Source organism: Danio aesculapii, chromosome 21 (assembly GCF_903798145.1).
Source record: "Danio aesculapii chromosome 21, fDanAes4.1, whole genome shotgun sequence".
Lineage (NCBI taxonomy): Eukaryota > Metazoa > Chordata > Actinopteri > Cypriniformes > Danionidae > Danio > Danio aesculapii.
In genome coordinates, this window is record NC_079455.1 from 45050168 (window position 1) to 45076667 (window position 26500).

General features: G+C 36.4%; 1 protein-coding gene across 7 annotated transcripts in view; it reads right to left on the minus strand.

Annotated features, from left to right (window-relative positions):
* LOC130214212 (transcription factor 4-like) overlaps positions 1-26500 on the minus strand; it is a 317282-nt gene that overhangs the window by 153133 nt on the left and 137649 nt on the right. For all 7 annotated transcript variants that reach the window (XM_056445767.1, XM_056445770.1, XM_056445771.1 and 4 more), the window contains one exon: positions 12194-12249. In XM_056445767.1, the coding sequence (XP_056301742.1) occupies positions 12194-12249 (56 nt within the window). The remainder of the gene's footprint in view (positions 1-12193; positions 12250-26500) is intronic.

Here is a 26500-nt window from a genome sequence, read left to right on the forward strand (position 1 = left end):
TTCGAAATGTTAGTAAACTTTAAATACGCATTGTAATCAATTTTACCTGTTAAAATATTAATAAATTTGAAAGGTTAATAAATCTTAATTGTTACAAGCTAAATTCAAAATGTTACACATTATAAATGTTAATAAATGTGAACTGTAACAATGTTAATAAATTGTAAATGTTACAATATTAAACTTGAAATGTCAAAATGTTACTATGTTAAGAAATAAATTTTAATACATGTGAAATGTTACAATGGTAATAAATTCAAAATGTTAATATACAATGTTCATCAATTTTACATGTTAAAATATTTTCGAACTCGAGCGTTTTGCACGTTAAGCACATCAAACTCGCAAAACGCTCAATTCGCGCCGCGCCATTCGCACAATACTCGTTATTCGCGTTGCACCATTCGCGCGTATCGCGCCGCAGGATGTCTATTCGCACCTTTGCATTGATTTAACATGTAAATCACTCGCGCTTGACGCGTCTTCCGTGTATGGTGTGAACACAGCATTACAAAGTTAATGAATTCTATTCATTACAATGTTGATCAATTCTAAATGTTACAATGTTACAAACGATTTTAGTCTGTTGCTATGGTGCTACAAGAACGGAAGAACATAAAAAAAGATTATATATATATTCACACACATATACATACATATATATATACATATATATTCATTCATTCATTTTCCTTCAGCTTAGTCCCTTTATTCATCAGGCATCGCCACAGCGGAATGAACCGCCAACTGTTCCAGCATACGTTTTAGGCAGCGGATGCCATTCCAGCTACAACCAAGTACTGGGAAACACCCATACACGCTCATTCACACACACACTCATACACTACGGCCAATTTAGTTAATCAATTCCCCTATAGTGCATGTGTTTGGACTGTGGGGGAAACCGGAGCACCTGGAGGAAACCCACGCCAACACAGGGAGAACATGCAAACTCCACACAGAAATGACAACTGAGCCAGCCGGGACTCAAACCAGCGACCTTCTTCCATTGTGCTAACCTCTGAGCCACCGTGCCGCTCATATATATATATATTATTAATTAATAAAAATATTTAAAAATTTGCATCTTAAAACCAGCATCTAAGAAGCAAAAACATGTCATTTACATGAAATATGAACTTCAAATTGAGTAGTACTGGTTAATTTGCATGTTTAAATGGCTACATTTTATTCAAAACACATGCAAAGTAGGAACAAGTCTCTGTATTTACAGTTCTCCTCTGATTGGTCAACATGATCAGCCAATAAACAGCAGCGCTCATGCATGAGAAACTAGTGGACAGCTGTGTGTGTGTGCACACACAACACACAGACATTCCTAAGATGTTTCCACAGCAAACTAATGCATCTTACACACACACACGCACACACACACGTTTCCATATCAGATGCCACTCAGCTGCAGCTGTGCTCTCTCTCTCTCTCTCTTTCTCTCTCCCCAACGGACACACACACATTGGGTAAATGACAATGCCATGTGACCTGCGAGCATCTTTTTTTTAATCTGTGTGTTGCTGTAAACTAATTTTCCCACAGTAAACAATAACACAATCATAATTAATATCAACATTACTTCATTACATTATTATTTTTACGTGTTATATTAAAGCACACAACCTGCTGAGGCCTTCTGTGTGTAACGTGTGTGTGTGTGCGTGCGTGTGTGTGTGTGTGTGTGACATTCCAGCAACATTAAATACAGAATCTCTTGTGTAGAAACAGTGCTGTACAGTTGCTCACTGGTTCTAAACACTACAATGTTACAGCATCTTTGTGTTTTGCTATGGAGTTGCTATGATGGTGTGACTGGTTGCTAAGCTATTTATTCTCATCTTACAAGAAAAGATAAACAAAAATAAGTACAACTAAACAGACTATAACTGTACAAACATGCAAAAATATATGTATATATAATAAAACAAAAGGTAAATGATATTAAAAAGTGAAAATGAAAAAGAAATGTGAAAAATAAAAGCTAAAAAAGGGTAAAGTTGTAGCATTTAAAGTCTATAAACTACAACAATATATCTGGTTTAGAGTCAGAAGGCAGGAGACAGAAGGTGAGAAACACACACACACACACACACACACACACACACACACACACACTATGGTGTTAGTGGTGTTTTTGGCAGCGTGTGTGTTTTCAGGATTAACTCTGGTCTTCCCTGCTGCTGAATGCGTGTGTGTGTCATGACCCACGCCACTGGAAACAGGCTCCCTAGCTAGTGCACTTCCTTTAGGAGGAACAGCTCAAGGTTACGCAGGGGTCAAAGGTCAGATCTGACCAGTCAGATAGGAGAAAACCTGACTTTCTGCAGAAACATCATCCAAACATTACGATGTTGAGAAATTTGAAATGTGACAATGATAAATTTGAAAAGTTAATACATTTGAAATGTTACAATGTTATTGCATTTGAAAAGTTAAGATGTTATTTAATTTGAAATGCTACAACGTTAATACAATTAAAATGTTACAACGTTATTAAATTTGAAATGCTACAATGTTAATACTTTTGAAATGTTACAACGTTAATAAATTTGAAATGCTACAACGTTAATAAATTTGAAATGTTACAATGTTAATAAATTTGAAATGTTACAACGTTAATAAATTTGAAATGTTACAATGTTAATAAATTTGAAATGTTACAACGTTAATAAATTTGAAATGTTACAAGGTTAATAAATTTGAAATGTTACAATGTTAATAAATTTGAAATGTTACAACGTTAATAAATTTGAAATGTTACAAGGTTAATAAATTTGAAATGTCACAACGTTAATAAATTTGAAATGCTACAACGTTAATAAATTTGAAATGCTACAACGTTAATAAATTTGAAATGCTACAACGTTAATAAATTTGAAATGTTACAATGTTAATAAATTTGAAATGTTACAACGTTAATAAATTTAAAATTGTTACAACGTTAATAAATTTGAAATGTTACAAGGTTAATAAATTTGAAATGTCACAACGTTAATAAATTTGAAATGCTACAACGTTAATAAATTTGAAATGCTACAACGTTAATAAATTTGAAATGTTACAACGTTAATAAATTTAAAATGTTACAACATTAATAAATTTGAAATGTTACAACGTTAATAAATTTGAAATGCTACAAGGTTAATAAATTTGAAATGCTACAACGTTAATAAATTTGAAATGTTACAACGTTAATAAATTTGAAATGTCACAACGTTAATACATTTGAAATGTTACAACGTTAATAAATTTAAAATGTTACAACGTTAATAAATTTGAAATGCTACAATGTTAATAAATTTGAAATGTTACAACGTTAATAAATTTGAAATGTCACAACGTTAATAAATTTGAAATGTTACAACATTAATAAATTTGAAATGTTACAACGTTAATAAATTTGAAATGCTACAACGTTAATAAATTTGAAATGTTACAACATTAATAAATTTGAAATGTTACAACGTTAATAAATTTAAAATGTTACAACGTTAATAAATTTGAAATGTTACAACGTTAATAAATTTAAAATGTTACAACGTTAATAAATTTGAAATGCTACAAGGTTAATAAATTTGAAATGTCACAACGTTAATAAATTTGAAATGCTACAAGGTTAATAAATTTGAAATGTCACAACGTTAATAAATTTGAAATGTTACAACGTTAATAAATTTGAAATGTCACAACGTTAATAAATTTGAAATGTCACAACGTTAATAAATTTGAAATGTTACAACGTTAATAAATATGAAATGTTACAACATTAATAAATTTGAAATGTCACAACGTTAATAAATTTGAAATGTTACAACGTTAATAAATTTGAAATGCTACAATGTTAATAAATTTGAAATGTTACAACGTTAATAAATTTGAAATGCTACAACGTTAATAAATTTGAAATGCTACAACATTAATTAATTTGAAATGCTACAACGTTAATAAATTTGAAATGCTACAACGTTAATAAATTTGAAATGTTACAAAGTTAATAAATTTGAAATGTTACAACGTTAATAAATTTGAAATGCTACAACGTTAATAAATTTGAAATGTTACAACGTTAATAAATTTGAAATGTTACAACGTTAATAAATTTGAAATGCTGCAATGTTAGTAAATTTGATTTTAAATTTGATTCTAAATGTTAATAAATGTAAAATGCTACAATGTTAATAATGTTTAAATGGTAAATTCGAAATGTTAAGACAAGTAAAATGCTACCCGGTTAATAAAGTCGACCTTTCTATAAATTGGAAATGTTACAATGTTACTAAATTAAGTTGTTAATCAATTTTAAATGTCAATAAATGTTGAATGTCACAATGTAATACATTTTAAATGTTACAATGTTACTAAATTTGAAGGTGTTAATAAATGCAAAATGTTACTAAATGGGCGATGCAGTGGCGCAGTAGGTAGTGCTGTCGCCTCACAGCAAGAAGGTCGCTGGTTCGAGCCTCGGCTGGGTCAGTTGGCGTTTCTGTGTGGAGTTTGCATGTTCAAAGTTAGCATTAGCTCTACTATAAAAGATCTGGGTGTCATACTAGACAGCAGTTTAACTTTTAAAAATCATATATCCCATGTCACAAAAACTGCTTTCTTTCATCTGAGAAATATCGCTAAGTTACGAAGTATGCTATCCACCTCAGATGCAGAAAAGCTAGTCCATGCTTTTATGACTTCTAGGCTGGATTACTGTAATGCATTACTTGCTGGCTGCGCAGCATCCTCTATTAACAAACTTCAATTAGTACAAAATGCAGCTGCCAGAGTTCTTACCAGGTCTAGAAAATTTGATCACATCACACCAATGTTATCCTCCTTACACTGGCTGCCTGTTAAGTTTCGTATTGAATTTAAAATATTGCTTCTTACATATAAAGCTTTAAATAATCTAGCTCCTGTTTATCTAACCAATCTTCTGTCTCGCTACAATCCAACTCGCTCTTTAAGGTCTCAAAACTCAGGGCTTCTGGGAGTACCTAGAATAGCAAAGTCAAGTAAAGGAGGTTGAGCCTTCTCATTTATAGCTCCTAAACTCTGGAATAGCCTTCCTGATAACGTCCGAGGCTCAGACACACTCTCCCACTTCAAAACTAGATTAAAGACCTATCTGTTCAGTAAAGCATACACTCAGTGCACCACTTAGCGGGTTTCTGCATCTTGTTTATATACACTATGAACAGCAGCTACGCTAATTATTTTCTTTATTCTCCATTTCCACCTGGGGATACTCTTCCCGAGGCCCTCAGACTATGCAGAGTCACTGATTTGATCGAAGACCAACGACGAGATGATCCCAAGGTTTCCATATCCTGGACCAGGCCGTATCCTGAGCAGCTACTGTGATGGTCATGGAAGAGTGGAGAACATGAGACTGATTCCTGTGACGCTCCAGAGACAGAAGAGTCTTCGCTGAGGCCAGCTTCCAGCCTCCGCCACTGAGACTGCAGCTCTGCACGAGACGTTTGGCCAGCGGAGAAATTAAAATGGTCGTGCCCAACTGAGCCTGGTTTCTCTCAAGGTTTTTTTTCTTCACTTTCGCCAATTAGTAAAGTTTTTTTCCCTCTCCGCTGTCGCCACTAGCTTGCATGGTTCAGGATCTGTAGAGCTGCGCATCGTTGCATTTGCTCTTCAGTGTTTGGACTCTCAGTAGTGATTATTAAACCACACTGAACTGAGCTCAACTGAACTGAACTTAAACACTATAAACTGAACTACACTGTTCCTATTTACTATTTACTATGACCTTCTATGTGAAGCTGCTTTGACACAATCTACATTGTATACGTGCTATACAAATAAAGCTGAATTTAATTTAATTACATGTTCTCCCTATGTTCGCGTGGGTGCTCCGGTTTCCCCCACAGTCCAAAGACATGCAGTACAGGTGAATTGGGTAAGCTAAGTTGTCCGTAGTGTACGTGTGTGAGTGAGTGAGTGAGTGAGTGAGTGAGTGAGTGAGTGAGTGAGTGAGTATAGATGTTTCCTAGAGATGGGTTGCGGCTGGAAGGGCATCCGCCGCGTAAAAACATGCTGGATAAGTTGGCGGTTCATTCCGCTGTGGCGACCCCAGGTTAATAAAGGGACTGAGCCGAAAAGAAAATGAATGAATGAATGAATGAATGAATGTTACTAAATGTGTAATTTTACAATTTTAAAACATTTTAAATGTTACAATGTTACTAAATTTGATATAATGTATTATTGGTATAATGTAGATATTTTTTTAAATACTACAACGTTAATACATTTGATTTCATAAAATTGAAATGTTACAATATAACTAATTATTTTTTCAAATGTGAATAAATTTGAAATGTTACAATGCTACATTTGAATTGTTACAATGTTAATGAATTCTAAATGTTAACAAATGTTGTGTAAATTATGTGACAACGCCAATACATTGTAAATGTTAACTTCGAAATGCTAAGACATTTGAAATGCAAATGTTATTAAATTTAAAATTTGTATAATGTTGAACTGTTACAATGTTACTAAATTTTTAATGCTACTAAATATTTACAATGTAAATATTTTTGAAATGCTACAAAGTTAGTTAATTTGATTGTTTTTATAAATTTGAAATGCCACAATGTTAATAACTATGTTAATAGATTTTAAATGTTAAGACTTTTGAAATGCTACACTGTTAATCACTTTGGAAACTGTACAAATTTAAAATGTTACACTTAAATTTTAAGTGGTTATAAATCAAGTTAACTAACGGTGAATGTTACAATGTTAATATGTTTTAAATGTCACAAAGTTGATAAATTTGAATGTTAATAAATCTTGTTTAAATGTTAAAATGTTTAAATGTTATTAAATTTGAACTTTTAATACATTTGAAATGCTACAATATTAATAAACTCTAAAATGTTAATAATGTCAATGGCGAATGTTTATAACGTTAATACATCTAAAATCTTACAATGTTAATAAACTCTAATTGTTACAAAAATGTTAGTCTGTTGCTATGCTGTTGCTAGGGTACTATGGCTTTACTTTAAATCTGAATGTAGCTGTTTACACCCGCAGTAGATTAAACTGATCAGAAAGAGGAATTTGCTGATGTTTAATTCATTCATTCATTTTCCTTCGGCTTAGTTGCTTTAGTCATCAGGTGTCGCCACAGCGGAATGAACCAACAACTTTTCCAGCATATGCCCTTCCAGCTGCAACTTAGTACTGGGAAACACCCATACACACTCATACACTACAACCAATTTAGTTCATCAGTTCCCCTATAGCTCATGTGCTCAAGGAAACCCACGTTAACACAGGGAAAACATGCAAACTCCATGCTGAAACACCAATTGACCAAGCCAGGACTCAAACCAGGGACCTTCTTGTTGTGCTAACAACTGAGCCACCGTGTCACCCCGTGATTAATTCAAAGAAAGTGATTTTAAAAGTGATATACTAAGGATGAATCCTGAGTCTTGCTCACAGATATCCACACTGCAGGATTATAGAGCAGCAGAAACGCTGTAGGAGGATTTTTCTGTCAGTCACACATGACAGTCTGATGACTTTGTCTTGTAGACTGTCAGGAAAGATTAATTGGAGAGCGATACGACGCCGCTGAAGACCCTGCTGGCGACCCCAAAACTTACAGCACTGCAAAAATTTCCAACTAGTAAAAAGTAAGAGTTTTTGTCTTCTTTCTAGCCCAAATATCTACAAATTCTGCAATTAAAAAGCAGTTCATAGACAAGCAAAAACATTGTCTTGATTTCAGAAATAAGGAGTCAAATTAAGTGTTTTTCCTTAAAACAAGCTAAATAATCTGACAATGGGGTAAGCAAAATAATCTCATTTCAAAGCCAAAACAAGACTATTTTGCTTGTTTTAAGAATAAACTTACACAAAAATCTTGTTTTGGCTTTGAAATGAGATTATGACATGTAATCTATATATCTATATATATATATATATATATAAATATATAAACACATACATACACACACACATACATATTTATATACGTATACAATCACTGGCCACTTTATTAGGTACACCTGTCCAACTGCTCGTTAACGCAAATTTCTAATCAGCCAATCACATGTCAGCAACGCAATGCATTTAGGCATGCAGAGACACAGTTCTGTGGGTGCAAATGCCTTGTTGATGCCAGAGAAGAACGGCCAGACTGATCCCAGCTGATAGAAAGTCAACAGTAACTCAAATAAGCACTCGTTACAACCGAGGTCTGCAGAAGAGCATCTCTGAACACACAACACGTCCAACCTTGAGGCGGATGGGCTACAGCAGCAGAAGACCACACCGGGTGCCACTCCTGTCAGCTAAGAACAGGAAACTGAGGCTACAATTCACACAGCATGAATCCATCCTGCCTTGTATCAGCGGTTCAGGCTGGTGGTGGTGGTGTAATGGTGTGGGGGATATTTTCTTGGCCCACTTTGGGTTCATTAGTACCAATTGAGCATCGTGTCAACGCCACAGCCTACCTGAGTATTGTTGCTGACCATGTCCATCCCTTTATGAGCACAGTGTCTCCATCTTCTGATGGCTACTTCCAGCAGGATAACGCACCATGTCATAAAGCGTGAATCATCTCAGACTGGTTTCTTGAACATGACAATGAGTTCACTGTACTCAAATGGCCTCCACAGTCACCAGAGCTCAATCCAATAGAGCACCTTTAGGATGTGGTGGAACGGGAGATTGGCATCATAGGTGTGCAGCCAACAAATCTGCAGCAACTGCGTGATGCTATCATGTCAATATAGAGCAAAATCTCTGAGGAATATTTCCAGCACCTTGTTGAATCTCTGCCATGAAGGATTAAGGCAGTTCTGAAGGTAAAAAGGTCTAACTCAGTACTAGTAATGTGTGCCTAATAAAGTGGCCGGTGAGTGTATATACACTATGTATGGCTGTGCATGACTTAGACTTAATCATTAACACATAAACACACATAAGTGTAACGTGAAGATTAAATAACACAAAAGACTCAAAAGCAAAGCAGAAGCTCCAGCAGTGCAGTGTGAAGCAATCCCACTGAAGCAGGTCTGTTCTTGATGTTGTGTGTGTTTGAACATCCATATGTCTGCTAATATAAACACGATGTGCTGGTGATAGATGCCACACACACACACACACACACACACACACACACGCACACACACACAACATCAAGAACAGAATTCATCATATATGTGCTTTAACAGAAGGCCATCTGCTGACGGCACTGACTGCACCAGAAATAAATTGCATGTGCATTCATTTATTTATTTATTATTTATTCCACTACAGCTGCCATTCACTTCAGAAAAATTACACGCAAATCCTATTTCACGTAAACACACACGCTGAGGAACCAACAATGATTTCTGAAATTCCCGAAGGTCCTCACACTTTATTTTAATGTACAATTCACGCTATTAACAAAACTATAATCCAAGACTTTGAGCTCAATAAATGACTAATTATTTGCTTAATAATTGTTATTAAGGTTTAGGTATTGAGATTAGGGATGTAGAATAAGATCATACATTTGTAACAAACAGGACTGACAACCATTCATATAGACATGGAAGTAAAATATAGTAGTGAGATGAAGGTTTTAATCAAGCGACTTTTAAAAAATAGGTGGCAAAAACAATGGGAGGAAGGAAAAAAATGGCAGGTGGTTGTTTAATATATAAAGAAATGTGGATAAAGGAAGAAAAACAAGTAGAAGTAGGAGGGAGGAGAGTATAATTTGAAGAATTAGATTTGGACATACAGGACTCAACAGTACATTGTACAAAATGAAACAACATAAGACTGGAAAATGTGATTATTGTGGGCAAGAAGAAACAGTGGAAGACGTTATTATGATATGTCCAAAGTACAATAGGGAAAGGAAAGTATTTATTTTAAGTTGGAAAAGAGTTCATATGAATTTTAATTTGGTTAAAATTTTAAAAAACAAGTCAGATGAGGACTGTATAGAATTTTTTATTCTTTTTTAAAAAATGACTAAATTAGATAAAAGAATGTAAATATAAGTGGTGTAGGTGGACATTTTTGTTTTGTTAAGGCAGTTCTGAAGGTAAAAAGGAGTCCAACTCAGTACTAGTAATGTGTGCCTAATAAAGTGGCCGGTGAGTGTATATACACTATGTATGGCTGTGCATAACTTAGACTTAATCATTAACACATAAACACACATATAAGTGTAACGTGAAGATTAAATAACACAAAAGACTCAAAAAGCAAAGAAAAAATGTCAAATTTTGTGAAGATGGATTGAAAGCGTGATCATGGCCCACACTCCTAACCAGCAGGTGGCAGTAATGCACCTAGAAGTTGTATGCCAACCGCCAATAAAACTCATGAGAAGAAGAAGACAACCATTCATCCAGCCAGCAGAGGGAGCCCTCACCTGAATTCTGACTGCCAGTTCTTCATTGGTTACTTCCTGTTTGGTGGCCATATTAACCTGGCCACACCAAACACTACAGTATCTGCTGCCTTACCTTCTCACTGTTTTGTTCTGCCTTTCTGTTATGACCTTTGAGCCTGTTTTTGTTGACTACTGATGTTTGGATCACTGTTTATGCCTTGGTTGCCTTGGATGACTTTCTGTTTGTTACTCTAAACTTGCATTCTTACCGACTTCGATTTAGCCTAGTGATTTGGATAGTGGTGGGCAGAGCGAGGCTTCATGAAGCACTGAAACAGTTGAAGCAAATGTGTCGAAGCTTCGAAACGTTTCTAAACCCCACTCTACGGTGACACCTAGTGGTCATGTTTTTATGTATTGCACTGGAACAGCTTCAGCAAAGAACAATTGAGCAGATTGAGGTATTACACCCCACTTTGTCAGAATGAACCCTCAGCTGATATAGTGGAGTGGTTAGGGTTCCTGACTACCATGCGGGGATTGTTGGTTCGAATCCAGGCTGATATAGCTGTTTTGAAATGCTTTGAAATGCTTTAATAATCTTTAATAATAATCAGATCTAATCTGTTTCCATGTCGTCCCCATCGCCATTGTCACAACATTATAAGTGCTGATAAACTGTTCATATCTTGATAATAGACAGGTAATAAATCACTAGTAAATGGTGTGAATTGTCACTTAAAGAGCACATGATTTACCCCCTTTTCAAGATTTAATATAAGTCTTTTGTGTCTCCAGAATGTGTCTGTAAAGTTTCAGCTCAAAACCCCCATTTATTATTTATTAGACCTGTCTAAATCTGGGAAATTTGAGCTGTTAGGACACTGTAGATCAGGGGTGTCAAAGTCAATTCCTGGAGGGCCGGAGTCCTGCAGAGTTTAGTTCCAACCCTGCTTCAACACACCTATCTGTAGGTCTCAAACAAGCCTGAAGGACTCAATAAGTTTGATCAGGTGTGTTTAATTAGGGTTGGAACTAAACCGTGCATAGCTGCGGCCCTCCGGGAACTGGCTTTGACACGTTTCCTGTAGATGTTTGTGTTGCCTCTGCCTTTAATGCAAACGAGCTGGTTCCCCGACCCAATGTTCCCACATACGTGTCAGAGCCATAGAGATCGCTCTGTATTGCTCTGATGCGTGTAGACTTCATGTAGATAAACAGCACAGTGACAGACAAGAATGAAGCAGATCTCCCTTACTACAGTAAGAACTTTCCCCACGGCTGTTTGATGTATTTGTTGTGGAGTTAATTCAAGCCTTTCTGCAATGATGAGCCACACACAATGTTGTGAAAAAGTTTGCGCATGCACACACACACACACACACACACAAACTTTGCACTGTTTTTGCACAGCATTTGTGACAGGATACATGTTAATATCCACTGCTGTATGGATATCCGTTATGTTAATGTACAAATTAAACCTGTCTCAGAGTTGTTAGAAACCCCAGTACATGTGTGGTCATCGGAATACCTCTCCACAAACAAGGAGAGGGAGAAAATCACAAGACATCGTCTCAGAAAGATCATTCCAGAAATTTCATTTTGCATGATATTGGCATCGATTTAAAACATATACTGAGGAGATGTGTGGCTGTTGACCTGTTACTTTTCTGTGTTGCTCCAGGACTGATTTCACATATTTGTCCTCACTGGAGGATGACTTCTGACTCCTTCAAGCCTTTTCTACAACATCTGAGATAAAAACTGAGCTTTTAAAACACAACTACTCTTTAGTTTAGAGTCTCTTACCTGACAGTGAATGCTGGAGTCTCTTCCGTATGAATACGACACTCTGTCCGATTTACCTGTGTAAAAAAAGAGAAGAGGACAGATCATTAGCATATCAACTCATTATTGACCAATCAAACCTAAAAGTACTCTTTCTTCATTCTTTAAATTTGCATAAAACAACCCACATGGTAAACAGAGTAAAACATGGATAATTTGCATGGACAGCAATAGCAAAGCTCACAAACACCTAAGACCTTCAAACATCACAGCACTTTAGTATCAAAACATCTGATTTTACCAACAAAATCAAGACAAAAAGACAACTGTTTTGCAAAAAAATAAATAAATAAAAAATTTAATATTTTGAATTTGGACTGCAATACCTAGTTCAACCACTGGGGGTTGAGCTCAATCCTCCTTACTGTTAGAGCCCTCATCTCCAATAATCACCCCACCTTCTGATATATTATTCACAATACCAGCTCCCAAAACTAGGAAACCTTAAAATGTTAAGCATTTTTGAAGTGTGCCTCACACAGGTGAGTGGGCTTGACAAACCACTTGTAGAAAACTCACTCTTTCATCTCTCTTAACCAAAATTGCATCTAAAACTTTCTTAAAATCACTCCATATCTTGATAAAAACAGTGCACATTTCTGAGCGTGCCTCACACAGGTGAGTGGGTTTGACAAACCATCTGTCGAAAACACACTACCTACATGGTAAACTGGGTAAATAATATGTGCACCAGTCACTTGAATTTGCACGAACAGCTATAGTGAAGCTCACAAACACCTATCAAGACCTTCAACCATCATATCAGGTTGGTAAACATCTGATTTGACCAACAAACTCAAGACACAACTGTTTTGCAAAAAACTAAAAAAAATCATTATTTTGAATTTACATGTAAAATCACTTCATATCTTGATAAAATCAGTGCACATTTCTGAGTGTGCCTCACACAGGTGAGTGGGTTTGACAAACCACCTGTAGAAAACACACTCTTTCATCTTTATGAAGCTTTAACCAACACTTGCACCAGTTTAACACATTTGCACCAGACACTCTCTTTAAATCACTCCATATTTTTATAAAAACAGTGCACATTTCTGAGGGTACCTCACACAGGTAAGTGGGCCTGACAAACCACCTGTAGAAAACACACACTTTCATCTCTCTGATGCTTTAACCAACACTTGCACCAGTTTAACACATTTGCACCAGACACCCTCTTTAAATCACTCCATATTTTTATAAAAACAGTGCACATTTCTGAGGGTACCTCACACAGCTGAGTGGGCCTGACAAACCACCTGAAGAAAACACACTCTTTCATCTCTCTTAACCAAAATTGCATCTAAAACTTTCTTAAAATCACTCCATATCTTTATAAAAACAGAGCACATTTCTGAGTGTGCCTCACACAGGTGAGTGGGTTTGACAAACCACCTGTAGAAAACACACTCTTTCATCTCTCTGATGCTTTAATTAACACTTGCACCAGTTTTACACATTTGCACCAGACACTCTCTTAAAATCACTCCATATTTTTATAAAAACAGTGCACATATCTGAGTGTGCCTCACCCAGCTGAGTGGGCCTGACAAACCACCTGTAGAAAACACACTCTTTCATCTTTATGAAGCTTTAATCAACACTTGCACCAGTTTTACACATTTGGACAAACAATATTGTTTGGTTTTAAGAAATAATACGTAAAAATCAAGTGAGTTTTCCTTAAAAAAAGCTAAAATAATGCGCATACACACACACACACACACTCAGTCACTCACACAAACACTCTCTCAAACAGACAGACATGCACACACTGACAGACACATATTCACTAACTCACTCTTTCTCTTTCTCTCTCCTTCTCTCTCTCTCTCACACACACACAGCAAATACTGTTAAGTCTTGTGACCCCATCATTCAGTCTTAATCAAATGAGCTCAATTACAGAGTCCTGCTCATGTTCTCCTGCTCTTCTGTTCTGACAGACACACACACACACACACACACACACACACACACACACACACACACACACACACACACACACACACACACACACACACACACACACACACACACAGCTCTGTCTTTTTTAGACCTCCTGAATAAAGACAACAGTGCTTTTCACTGCGCAAATGTAATGAAGCCCTTGACATGGCTGACAAAAATGGCAGACACAGAGATAAACACAACCCAGGCTCATTCTGAGAACGTAGTCCCGGGGACGTTTCTGGAGACCGCGAGATACGTAGCTGGGGGTACGTCCGGCTGCATTTCATTTTTTTAAGCGAACGCTGCGGGGCGGTGTGACGCCGTTCCTTTCGGCGCTTGCTGGCCGGCCGGCCGCTCGCCTCCGTGTGGAGGGCTTTCCCGCTGCAACCAGTTTGTCCGGTTAGCTCTTCGTGTACTTTGGCGGACTCGAGGCGCAGGGAGGGGCTGACCACGACGACGACCGGGTTCGAGTCCGGGGAAGAGCGGTTCCAGAAATCAGGTAAGAAAACAAAATCCAAAAAATGAAGCGAACAGGTTCGTCACAGGGTGAGGATGTACTCAAAATCTGAAAACGTGGTAAAAATCAGACGAGGGCTTTTCTTTTTCTGGACGGCTTTTGTGAATCGTCAACGGTTGGGTTTAGGGACGGAGGAGGAGGGTGGGTCAGCCGATTGGCCGGTCGCACGGTCAATCATTCTGTCGTCCAGGCAGACAGGCTGAAGGTCGTTCGACAGCGGCCTCTAGCGGGTTTACGCGATGACGGCGCGGGAGAAAGCGCGCACAGCGGCCTCTCGCGGATTCGCGAAAACAAAAACTGCAAAAATACGTACCTCCCGGGACGTATCTCGCGGTCTCCAGAAACGTCCCCGGGACTACGTTCTCGGAATGAGCCTGGGTTGGATAAACACTAGTATATTGCACACTGAAATATACTGATCAAGCAATTAAATATGCATAAAAAGTTAAATAAACACACACACACACACACACACACACACACACACACACACACACACACACGTAAAACTATGCTTCTACTGGACAGATTGTATATTCTGTATATTCATAACAGCTATGGGACATCCTCATAAAGATAGCTTGTGTAAAAACTACTAGGGTCAATATTATTAGCCCCCTTAAGCAATGTTTGTTTTGTATTGTCTATAGAACAAACCACTGACTTGCCTAATTACCCTAACTTTACCCTAATTAACCTAGTTAAGCCTTTAAATGTGACTTTAAGCTGTATAGAAGTGTCTTGAAGAATATCTAGTCTAATATTATTTACTGTCATCATGACAAAGAGAAAATAAATCAGTTATTAGAGATGAGTTAATAAAACTATTATGATTAGAAATGTGTTGAAGAAATCTGCTCTCTGTTAAACAGCACTAGGAAAATATTTGGTAAATGAAAATAAATAAATAAACAAATAAATAAATAAATAGCAAGTAAATAATAAATAAATAAGCAAATAAATAAACCAACAAACAAATCAATAAATAACAAATAAATAAATAAATTAATAAATTAATAAATAAATAACAAGCAAGCAAGCAAACAAACAAACAAACAAATAAACAAAAACACAAGCAAATAAATAAATAAATTAATTAATTAATAAATAAATAACAAGCAAGCAAGCAAACAAACAAACAAACAAATAAACAAAAACACAAGCAAATAAATAAATAAATTAATAAATTAATAAATAAATAACAAGCAAGCAAGCAAACAAACAAACAAACAAATAAACAAAAACACAAGCAAATAAATAAATAAATTAATGAATTAATAAATAAATAACAAGCAAGCAAGCAAACAAACAAACAAACAAATAAACAAAAACACAAGCAAATAAATAAATAACAATTAATAAATAAATGGATGAATAAAGTAAATAACAAAAAACACATAAATAAAAAATAAATAAATAAATAAATAAATAACAACAGACAAAAACACAAATAAATAAACAAAAAACAAACAAAAACACACAAAAATATAAATCAAAACACAAATAAATAAATAAATAAATACAAATAAAAACACAAAATAAATAAATAAATTAAAGCACATAAATAAACAAACAAATAAATAAATAACAAAAACAAACAAAAACACAAATACATAAATGAATATAGTAAATAACAAAAAACACATAAATAAATGAACAAACAAACAAGTGAACAACAAAACAGACAAAACACAAATAAATAAATAAATAAATAAATAAATAAAAACAAACAAAACAAACAAATAAATAAATAAATAAATAAATAAATAAATAAATAAATAAATAAATAAATACATAAATAAATTCAAAGGAGATTGAATAATTTTGTTTGTACTAAATACACAAAACATCCCAGCGGCCAGCTTGACGTCAAAGCAACATCAAAAAACGTGTCAAAAACACATAAAAAGGGCAATTTAATTTGACATGTGAATAACATTAACGTCAAAAAACAAAAGTGCCTATTGCTGTCAAAAAATTATTGTATGACCATCCAATGATTGACCTTGGACATCATTTTAAAATCAGGGTAGTTTACATGCGTTGTAGGGTGTAACGTGTGTCCGTAATTGCCCTCCCAGCCTCCACCCAGTACAGGGAAACACCCATACACACTCATTCACACAAACACTCATACAATACGGCCAATTTAGTTCATCAGTTCCCCTATAGCGCATGTGTTTGGACTGTGGGGGAAACCAGAGCACCCAGAGGAAACCCACACCAACACGGGGAGAACATGCAAACTCCACACAGAAATGCCAACTGACCCAGCCAGGACTCGAACCAGCAACCTTCTTGCTGTGAGGCCACAGTGCTAACCACTGAGTGAAACTGGGTAAAACCAGTGAAATAAAACATCTTTTCTCCTTGTTCTGGACACTGAACAGTTCCCGAGGACATGTGTTGTGTTTTCTTGGACTCAGACGCACATGTTTGTACTGTAAGCCCTGCTGTGATTTTGGAAGTGGGAATGACATCCGGAAGAGAGCTGGAAAAGGACAGGAATGCCACAGTCAGAACATCACTCCGGAAAAACACACACACATTGAACACAGATGCTGCTGCATGTGTTGCTTAATCGCTATTCTGTTTGGATATTAGTTTTCCTCCAGCTTCATCCGGTGTATCTGCGCAGTTTTAACATCTCATTTGAAGCCCTGCACTGTAAACATGAACAGCTTCTGTACTTTGGGTTCATTTATTATTGTGTATTGCATTACAGGATGTTGATCTCTGTTCTGTCAATGTTTGATGTTGAAAATTCGACTATGGACATTTTAATAGTTTGAAATAATATAAGAAATAATCTCTAGATCAGGGGTGCCCAAATTTAGTCTTGGAGGGCCGGTGTCCAGCAAACCCCAATCGGACACACTCGTGCTAGCTAATCAAGCTTTTACTATGTTTTCTAAAAACATCAGTGAAGGTGTGTTGAGGCAAATTGGAGCTTAAATCTGTAGGACACCGGCCTTAATATACATGATCAACCCAGACAATATAGCACTGCAAACTATTACACATGACAATAAGTCACTTTTTACAAACTTTTCAAGGTTAAAATTTGCTGAAAGAATGATCAAGCTCTCATAATGCAATTCAAAAGCAGAAATAAATGGGGAAAAATATAAAAATAAAAACATACGTCACAATATTTGCAAAACTGCTAATTTATGCATAGTTTTTACAGTCTACTTAAAGCGATAGTTCACCTAAAAATGGAGATTCTGGGCTATATTTGAACAATCTTAGATAGTCTAAAAGCAGATGGCACAAAAGCACTAAAGGCATCTCCCAATATACTTTTGCTCCTTTAAGAAGGGGAAAAACAGTCAGTGCACCAAGCGCATACTCCAACAGGGTATATGCAGGAATCCTAAAGGAAATTTCAACACCTTTTAAAGACTTTTTAAAGACATCTCAGAATATTTTAAGACCTCATCGCCACTTCAAGTCCTAATCAGTATCAAGGAGGAGAATAGGGAGGAAGGGGGTTTCTTCCAAACGAAGATAAAGTGGACTGAAGACTGTGGTTATTTATAGTAGCTTATGGCTCATATGATTGGATGATAATGATTAGCTTAATATGAGACCGGCTGTGATAAATCATAAGCACGTGATCCTCTCAAAATTAGTTTATAAATAAACTTCACTAAGAGTAAGTTGGATTACTCCTTGATGCAAAAATTGTTAGATATTTGATTTAGAAATGAGGCAAAAACTTTAAGCGAGTAAAGCATGTTTTTTTTGCAGTGCATGTTTTGACGTCAATCGATTTGGCATTTTTGAGAAATCTCGTGCCAAAAAGAAAAAGACGATTATTTTTCTCCTTTTTCTAAAAACCCACTTAACTTTGACTCATTATTTCAGAAAACAAAGCAACATTTTTGGCTTCTCTAAACAATCTTCTTGAGTTCATTTCTAGACGCATGTTTAGCAGTGCGTTCACTAATAATATCCCTTTGCTCTGATCTCTGACATTCTGATTTCTAATTCCTTTAGGAGTCATGCTCAAAATTGACCATATTTCAAAATATAGGAATAATCTGTCAAATTTTACATAAAAATATATATATATTATGTTTTTTTCAGTTATGTATTATTACCTGTTATTTTACATCGAACATTTAAATTTAAAGGCTATTGCTGTAAATTTACAGATCTTCATCATATTTTAAAAATACAGAACAATCTGTCAAATTTAACATTAAAAAAATCACCTTTTTTCTCAGAAAACATCTCTAAAGGTGCCGTTGACTTGAAATTTTCCCCAGATGTTGGTAACAACCAAATAAAACCATATATGCAACGAAAACAAAACTAATTAGTTATGAGTTAAAATCTTATGAATAAAATGAAATGATGCAGGGAAAAGTATTGAACACGAAGGTGTAGTTCGGCAGTGAAAGCCCAGACAGCAGCTGAAATCTCTCAGTAGTTCCTGAGCATCCCTCTGCCCTTCCTCAGTGTAAATGAATATCAGCTGCTTCAGTCCAACATCTACATTAGCAGGGGGATGAAGATGAAACCAGGGTGGACATTTCAGCAAGACAACGATCCAAAACACAGCCAAGGAAACGCTCAAATGCGTTCAGAGAAAGAAAATCAAGCTGGAGAATGGCCCAGCCAATCACCTGATGCGAATCCAATAGAAAACACAAAATAAAGCTCTGATTTGATTGAAGGGATCCACAGAAGCATCAAGATTTTGACCCTCTGTTGAAGTCTGTGAGAAACTCACACCTGAGCAATGCATGTGACTTTATTCTCCACATGAGAGGCATCTTTAAGCTGCTAATTTTAAGTCAATAGTGACGTGGAATACTTATTTTATGAGTATACTAGATTATGATTTTTTTTCAGAGTTGCATTTGTTTTCCTGTTATTTTACATAGAACATTTAAATTTAAAGGCTATTGCTGTAAATTTACAGATCTTCACCATATTTTAAAAATACAGAACAATCTGTCAAATTTAACATAAAATCACCTTTTTTCTCAGAAAACATATCTCTAAAGGTGCCGTTGACTTGAAATTTTCCCCAGATGTTGGTAACAACCAAATAAATCCATATATGCAACGAAAACAAAACGAATTAGTTATGAGTTAAATGTCCAAAACACAGCCAAGGATACGCTCAAATGCGTTCAGAGAAAGAAAATCAAGCTGGAGAATGGCCCAGCCAATCACCTGATGCGAATCCAATAGAAAATACAAAATAAAGCTGTGATCTGATAGACAGGATCCACAGAAGCATCAAGATTTTGACCCTCTGTTGAAGTCTGTGAGAAACTCACACCTGAGCAATGCATGTGACTTCCTTGGTGTCTTTAAGCTGCTCATTTCAAGTCAATGGTACCTTTAGAAATATGCTTTCTGAGAAAAATAGTTTTCCTTATAGTTTTCATTAAATAGTTTTTTTCAGATTTACATATGTTTTCCTGTTATTTTACATCGAACATTTAAATTTAAAGGCTATTGCTGTAAATTTACAAACCTAAAAATAAAAATTAAAGAAAAGTTTGTTTTTAGAGTTACAAATTTGTCCTGTTATTTTACACGGACCCTTTAAATAAACAAAATATATTGTTGTAAATTTACACACTTTCACCAAACTTTATAAACATTTTTATTTATCATAAATATACAGTAAAATTCCAGGTTTTTTTTCAGTGTGGCATAAGTAAATTAATCTTATTCTGGATTGAAATAACACTATTTTATTAACAGATTGCTTTGCTTGTTTCATGAAAAAATACTTAATTTTAACCTATCATTTCAGAAAACAAACCATCATTTGACTTCTCTAAAAACTCTTGATTTCAGAGTTTCTAGACATTCGAAACAAGCCCAAAACTCAAAGTAATGAAGCTTGTTTTGCAGTGCGTTCCCTCATTATCTGATGTCTTTGTTTCTGGGCTGATTTCTCAATGCTAATAATATCGCATTGCTCTGATCTCTGACATTCTGATTTCTCCCGCTGTTTTCTTTAGGACGGCTGAGTCACGCTCAAGTTTCTCTGTGTTTTTTGACAGGGTGTTTTCAGCACACACACACACACGCATGACAGCCCCTCATTACACGAGAGAAACCTATGAATAAGTGGTTTTGTTATGGATAATAACTGGCTCATAATCATCAGCTAGTCAAAGACAAACCCGCTCTGACTCATGCACGCCGCAGATTATGGATTATCCTCAGAGTTTCTCCAGGACCAGCTGCGTATCGTCGCATGTTAAGCCAAACACACACGTCATACGTTTTTTTCTTTCTGCTGAGAAGCACAGAAAACAAGCCGTTTTGCTTGTTTTGGGGTCTGTAGATCATTGCGCTAATAAATAGCGTTGACAAAATGAAGATTACGTTCAATCTATCACACGTGCACATCTCAGCACAAATTCAGCAGAAAAACATACATCGATTCGCATTTAGGAGCGATCATTGTGGCTGTGCAGCATATATATCGAAATTATTGAAACACAAATGTGCAGTGCAAAAAAACTGCTGTTCTTACTGAGAGTTTCTGTCTTGCTTCAAGTCCAAATATCAGAATATCAAATATAAATTCTCAAAGCTGCTGTATTTAAGACTCTTCTAAAGCATACAAACACCATCATATGTGTGCAGATATTCAGAAACATGCTCAGTGAACATCCTGTTAATCTGTAAAACAATGCTGAAATCAGATATTCTGCTTTGAACATGTACGTTACGTGCTGGAACGGCTGTCTTTGTTTTGGTCATTTAATCCGCCCACTGCTAGTTGAGCCAATCATATTTCAGTACCCCGGGTTGCCATGGTGGAAGACAGCGTATTTCATTCAATCAGTCAGGAAGGCTCTCAAAGCGTGTGCCCGTGACCGAAATGTGACCTCTGGTGGACAGTAGCAGACTCTGAAATGAGATGGTCATCTCTCAGAGAGATCATCTCTCTGTCAAACAAAACGTTCATTGTGTTTGCTGTTCACTTTTGGAAGCTGTACTGATGCTTTCTATACCTTGAAATAATAATTATTATGATTGATTATACATTTTTTAAATATTCATTCACTTTCCTTCGGCTGAAGGCTGATTTAAACTTCTCTCAACTCAACTCAATTTATTTCTATAGCACTTTCAACAAACCACAATCGGTACCGAAGTGCTGTGCATAAAACACATAAAAAGCACACGCGTATGGTCTGGCATAGCCATGGGATGATAACCCTCTTCAAGGTATAGCGTAGTTTGGAAAAGTCAAAGTTTTAAAAATGCCAAAATCTTCTGTAATACCAACACAATCTCACGGCAATTCGTAACTTTTTGATTTAGTGGCTAATTTGTATGAATATGTACAATGTAATTCGTACATTTTCGTACGATTTGCTCATCCCCCAATGACGGTTGGGTTTAGGGGTGGGGTTAGGTGCCACGCCTCCTTTTAAAAATCGTACAATTTCGTACGACTGAACTCGTACGAATTCGTACGAATTAGCCACTAAACTAACAAAACGTAAAATACTTACGTTTTCTCGTGAGATCAGGCTGGTAATACCGTTCCAATGGTATGTGTAAGATTTTATTTATAATTATTTTTTAGGGGTTTTCACCTTTATTGGGAGAGGACAGTGAAGATTTAACAGACAGGAAAGGATCAGAAGGATCAGCAAAGGACATCGAGCCGGGAATCGAACTCAGGTCACCGTGAGCACCTTGGTGCTATGCGTCAACACACTAACCACTAGGCTATTGGCGCCGACAAGATTTTTTTTATTGACATTTTTTTTGTTTGTTTTTTAGGACAACAGTATCTCCAGCAGAAAAGATATGCAAATATGCCATTTTAAATAGTAAAGAAATCAGTGTTTTTGAAACAAATGAAGACAGCGGAAGTCAACGATTCATTTCAATTATTTCGCTTGACATGTTTACTGCCAGGGGCGCAACTACACATTTACTGAGGGGTATGCGGGTTCAAGTTCAAATTGGACTGTATGTATGATTTGACAGTTTATTTTGATAAAAATGTAAAAAATCTAAACAGTTACGTCTACATGAGCACTTTAAACTTGGCTGTGTGACTGCATGTTATTGTGTTAAATGATTTTGAATTAAAACGTGTGTGCCAACGTATGCAACTCATGGTATAATTTTTTATTTAATAAAATACAATATTATACTCGCATAAAATGCAAAATAAAACATTTCTAACAAAACATATTTATTTATTTTTGTTATTTGAAACTTTTAATAAGGATAATTTCGAAAATCGTTTTGGCACAATGGCGCCCCCCCATGTGTGGCGCCCCTATGCGACGCATATACTGCATACCCCCTTTTTGCGCCTCTGTTTACTGCTCCAAAATATTTTAAATGTTTCTCAAAGTAAAATATCGTGTGCTCAAAAGCGAAAACGGTTGTTGTTTTTTTTACCCAGACCTTTAAAAAGAATATATTTTAGAGCAGTAATCACAATACCGTGATATTTTCATTCAAGGTTATCATACTGTCAGAATCTTATACCGGCCCATGCCTAGTCTGGCGCAGCCTTCACGCGGTCACATAGCCCTCACCGATGCGCACCTCTCAAAAAACGTAACTACACATTGCAATGACACATAGCACAAGCTCTGTGATTGGTCGACTTGATAGTGATGATGAGAGTGGGCGGTGCTGAGAGTCGGGAGCTCAATAGAGTGAGTGTTTACAAGTGTGGAGTCCCATGAAGGAGCTCCAGATGGAGACTGTTGTTTTGTGTTTACCTTATGATTAAAGTTGTTGCACGTCCGCCGGTTCCCGCCTCTGAATAAGCCAGTTTGAACCACTTGTACATTAAAGTAGCGTTCAGAAAAAAAACACCAGCGAAGAAACTAGACACAGAGGAACAAACACCTACTGCCAGCTAGCGTTTCAGAAGTGCTATTGCAACACAAACAGCATACAGAAGTATAAAGGCATGAGTACGTGCAAGGCAGGCGCCATGGATCATGGCAATCACTCAAGAATAAACTAGCCTTAATAAAGAGGCTAAAATCTGAGGAGTGTGGCTTTACCTGCAAAACACTTCAATAGTCTGAGGGTGCCAAGAAATCTAAATATTAACAACATCACCTTTAAAGTTGTCTATGTGAAGTGCTTAGCAATGCACAAACATACATTTTGATATATTTACAGCAGGAGATTTACAAATGTCTTAATGCAACAGGATCTTTACTCAAAACCCTAATGATTTTAAGCACAAAATTCATTCATTCACTCATTTTCCTTCAGCTTAGTCCCTTATTCGTCAGGGGTCCCACAGGGGAATGAACCACCAACTATTCAAGCATATGTTTTAAACAGCGGAGGCCCTTCTAGCCGCAACCAAGTCTTGGAAAACATCCATAGACACTCAATCACACACACTCATACACTATGGCCAATTTAGTTCATCAGTTCCCCTATACCACATGTGTTTGGACTGTGGGGGAAACCGGAGCACTCAGAGGAAACCCACACCAACACAGGGAGAACATGCAAACTCTACACAGAAATGACCACCGACCCAGCCCAGACTCGAACCAGTGACCTTCTTACTGTGAAGCAACAGTGTTGACCACTCAGCCACCGTGCCGCCCTTGGCATAAAATAAACATGTATAATTTTGATTCAAACAATGCCAGTGCCTCTCTATTTTCTGTCTTGTTTCTAGTTCAAATATCAAATAAATAAATTAATTAATTAAAAAAAAGCATTTTCTAAGCAAGCAAAAAATATTGCCTTGTTTTAAGAAATAATATGCCAAAATTCTGTGAGTTTTTCCTAAAAATAATATTGTTTTTCACTTTGAAATGAGATTTAAGCAGAAATCCTATTCTGTTTGCCCCATTGGCAGATTATTTTGCTTCATTTAAGGAAAAACTCACTTCATTCTGACTCTTTATTTCTGACAACAACACAATACTTTTTAGCTTGCTTAGAAAACGCTACTTGATCCAAGAATTTGTAGATATGTGGACTAGAAACAAGACCAAAACTTTAAGAGCCACATTTTCTGCAGTGTGGCTATTCCCAAAAATTAACATATGCAATATATTCATTCTGTCATTGTCCTTCAACTTAGTCCCTTTATATGACAGGGGTCGCCACAGTGGAATGAACCAGCAACTATTCCAGCATACTATAAACAGCGGATGCCCTTCCAGTTGCAACCCAGTACTGGGAAACACCCATACACACACACTACGGACAATTTAATTAATCAATTCCCCTATAGCGCATGAGGACTGGAGCACTTGGAGGAAACGCACGCCAACACAGGGAGAACATGCAAACTCCACACAGAAACACCAACCGACCCAGCCGGGACTCGAAACAGCGACCTTCTTGCTGTGAGGAGACAACGCTACCCACTGTGCTACCGCATCGCACCCCCCCTTGCAATATATCATATTATTATTAATGATGCTATTGCAAATCTTATTCCTCTTCAATATCACACTGCAATAATCACAACACAAAGCCAGAAAACAGAGATCAAGCAGGTAGAATGAAGGCATTATCACACACACACACACACACACACACACACACACACTCATACACACACAAACACACCGCCAGATTGATCCGTGCCAGAATGAGAGAAAGACTGAAAATAGACAAAGAGACAGAATAACTGTGCTTAACCTCCTGAAACAGTTCATCAAAAAAGCGACACGCGATCGACAGGACGCGTCTCAGTACATAAACATCAGACAGCTGCTGTACACACACACACACACACACACACACACACACACGACAGCATAGCAAAATTAAGCCTGCAACTTCAGAGCTGCAATAAAAAATGTGCAGAGATTGTGTCGCATTACATCATAACACACACACACACACACACACACACACACACACACACACACACACACGTCTATGTTACTATAAGGGGACTGTCAGTCTATACTGGCCAAGAGGGGACCAGGTTTTCTACTTATTTTAATGAAACAAAAATCACATACAAAATTTACTTCTAAGGTATTTTTTCATAATATAACTACAAATAAGTTTTTAATAAAAATAAAAACACATGCCAAGTGGGGACCTGAAGCTCTGGGGGATGCATACCTATCCTACAGGGGACCTTCATGGACTGCATAGACACACAGACTGCTGGGACACACACACACACACACACACACACACAAACACGCACACACGCACGCACGCACACACGCACACACACACACACACACAAAACACTCAACAACATTGCCAAATGAAACCTACAACAACTTCAGAGCTGCAATAAACACTGTGCAGAGATTGTCACATTACATCATAACACACACACATAAGCACGCAAGCACGCACGCACGCACACACACACACACACACACACACAAATATTTAATATTGGTAAATATTAGGTTCGTCTCTGGGAAAGCAGCTTCATGAATGCTAAAGTTTTAAATAAAAGTGAAACCATCAAAAAAAAGATGGACCCCCTCATGTTTAATACAAGTGTGGCTCATTTCTGGTTAACAATCCAATGTTAGCTTTTGACATTGTATGGACATCACATTATGACATTAAAGGGATGTTGAGTTTTAGTTGGGTGATAACACAACATAACACCAAATAAAGAGAAACATCTACTGATGTTAGACTTTGATGTTGTGTGGACGTCATATCATGGTGTAAAAAATGATGCTTGATTTTAGTTGGATTATGCCACAGCCTAAAACCAATCAAATATCAGCAGATGATGTCGATATTAAACAGAAAATTGGCTTTAAATTTTGGTCACCTGAGGTTTTTTAAAAATAGGTGAACTGCAAAAA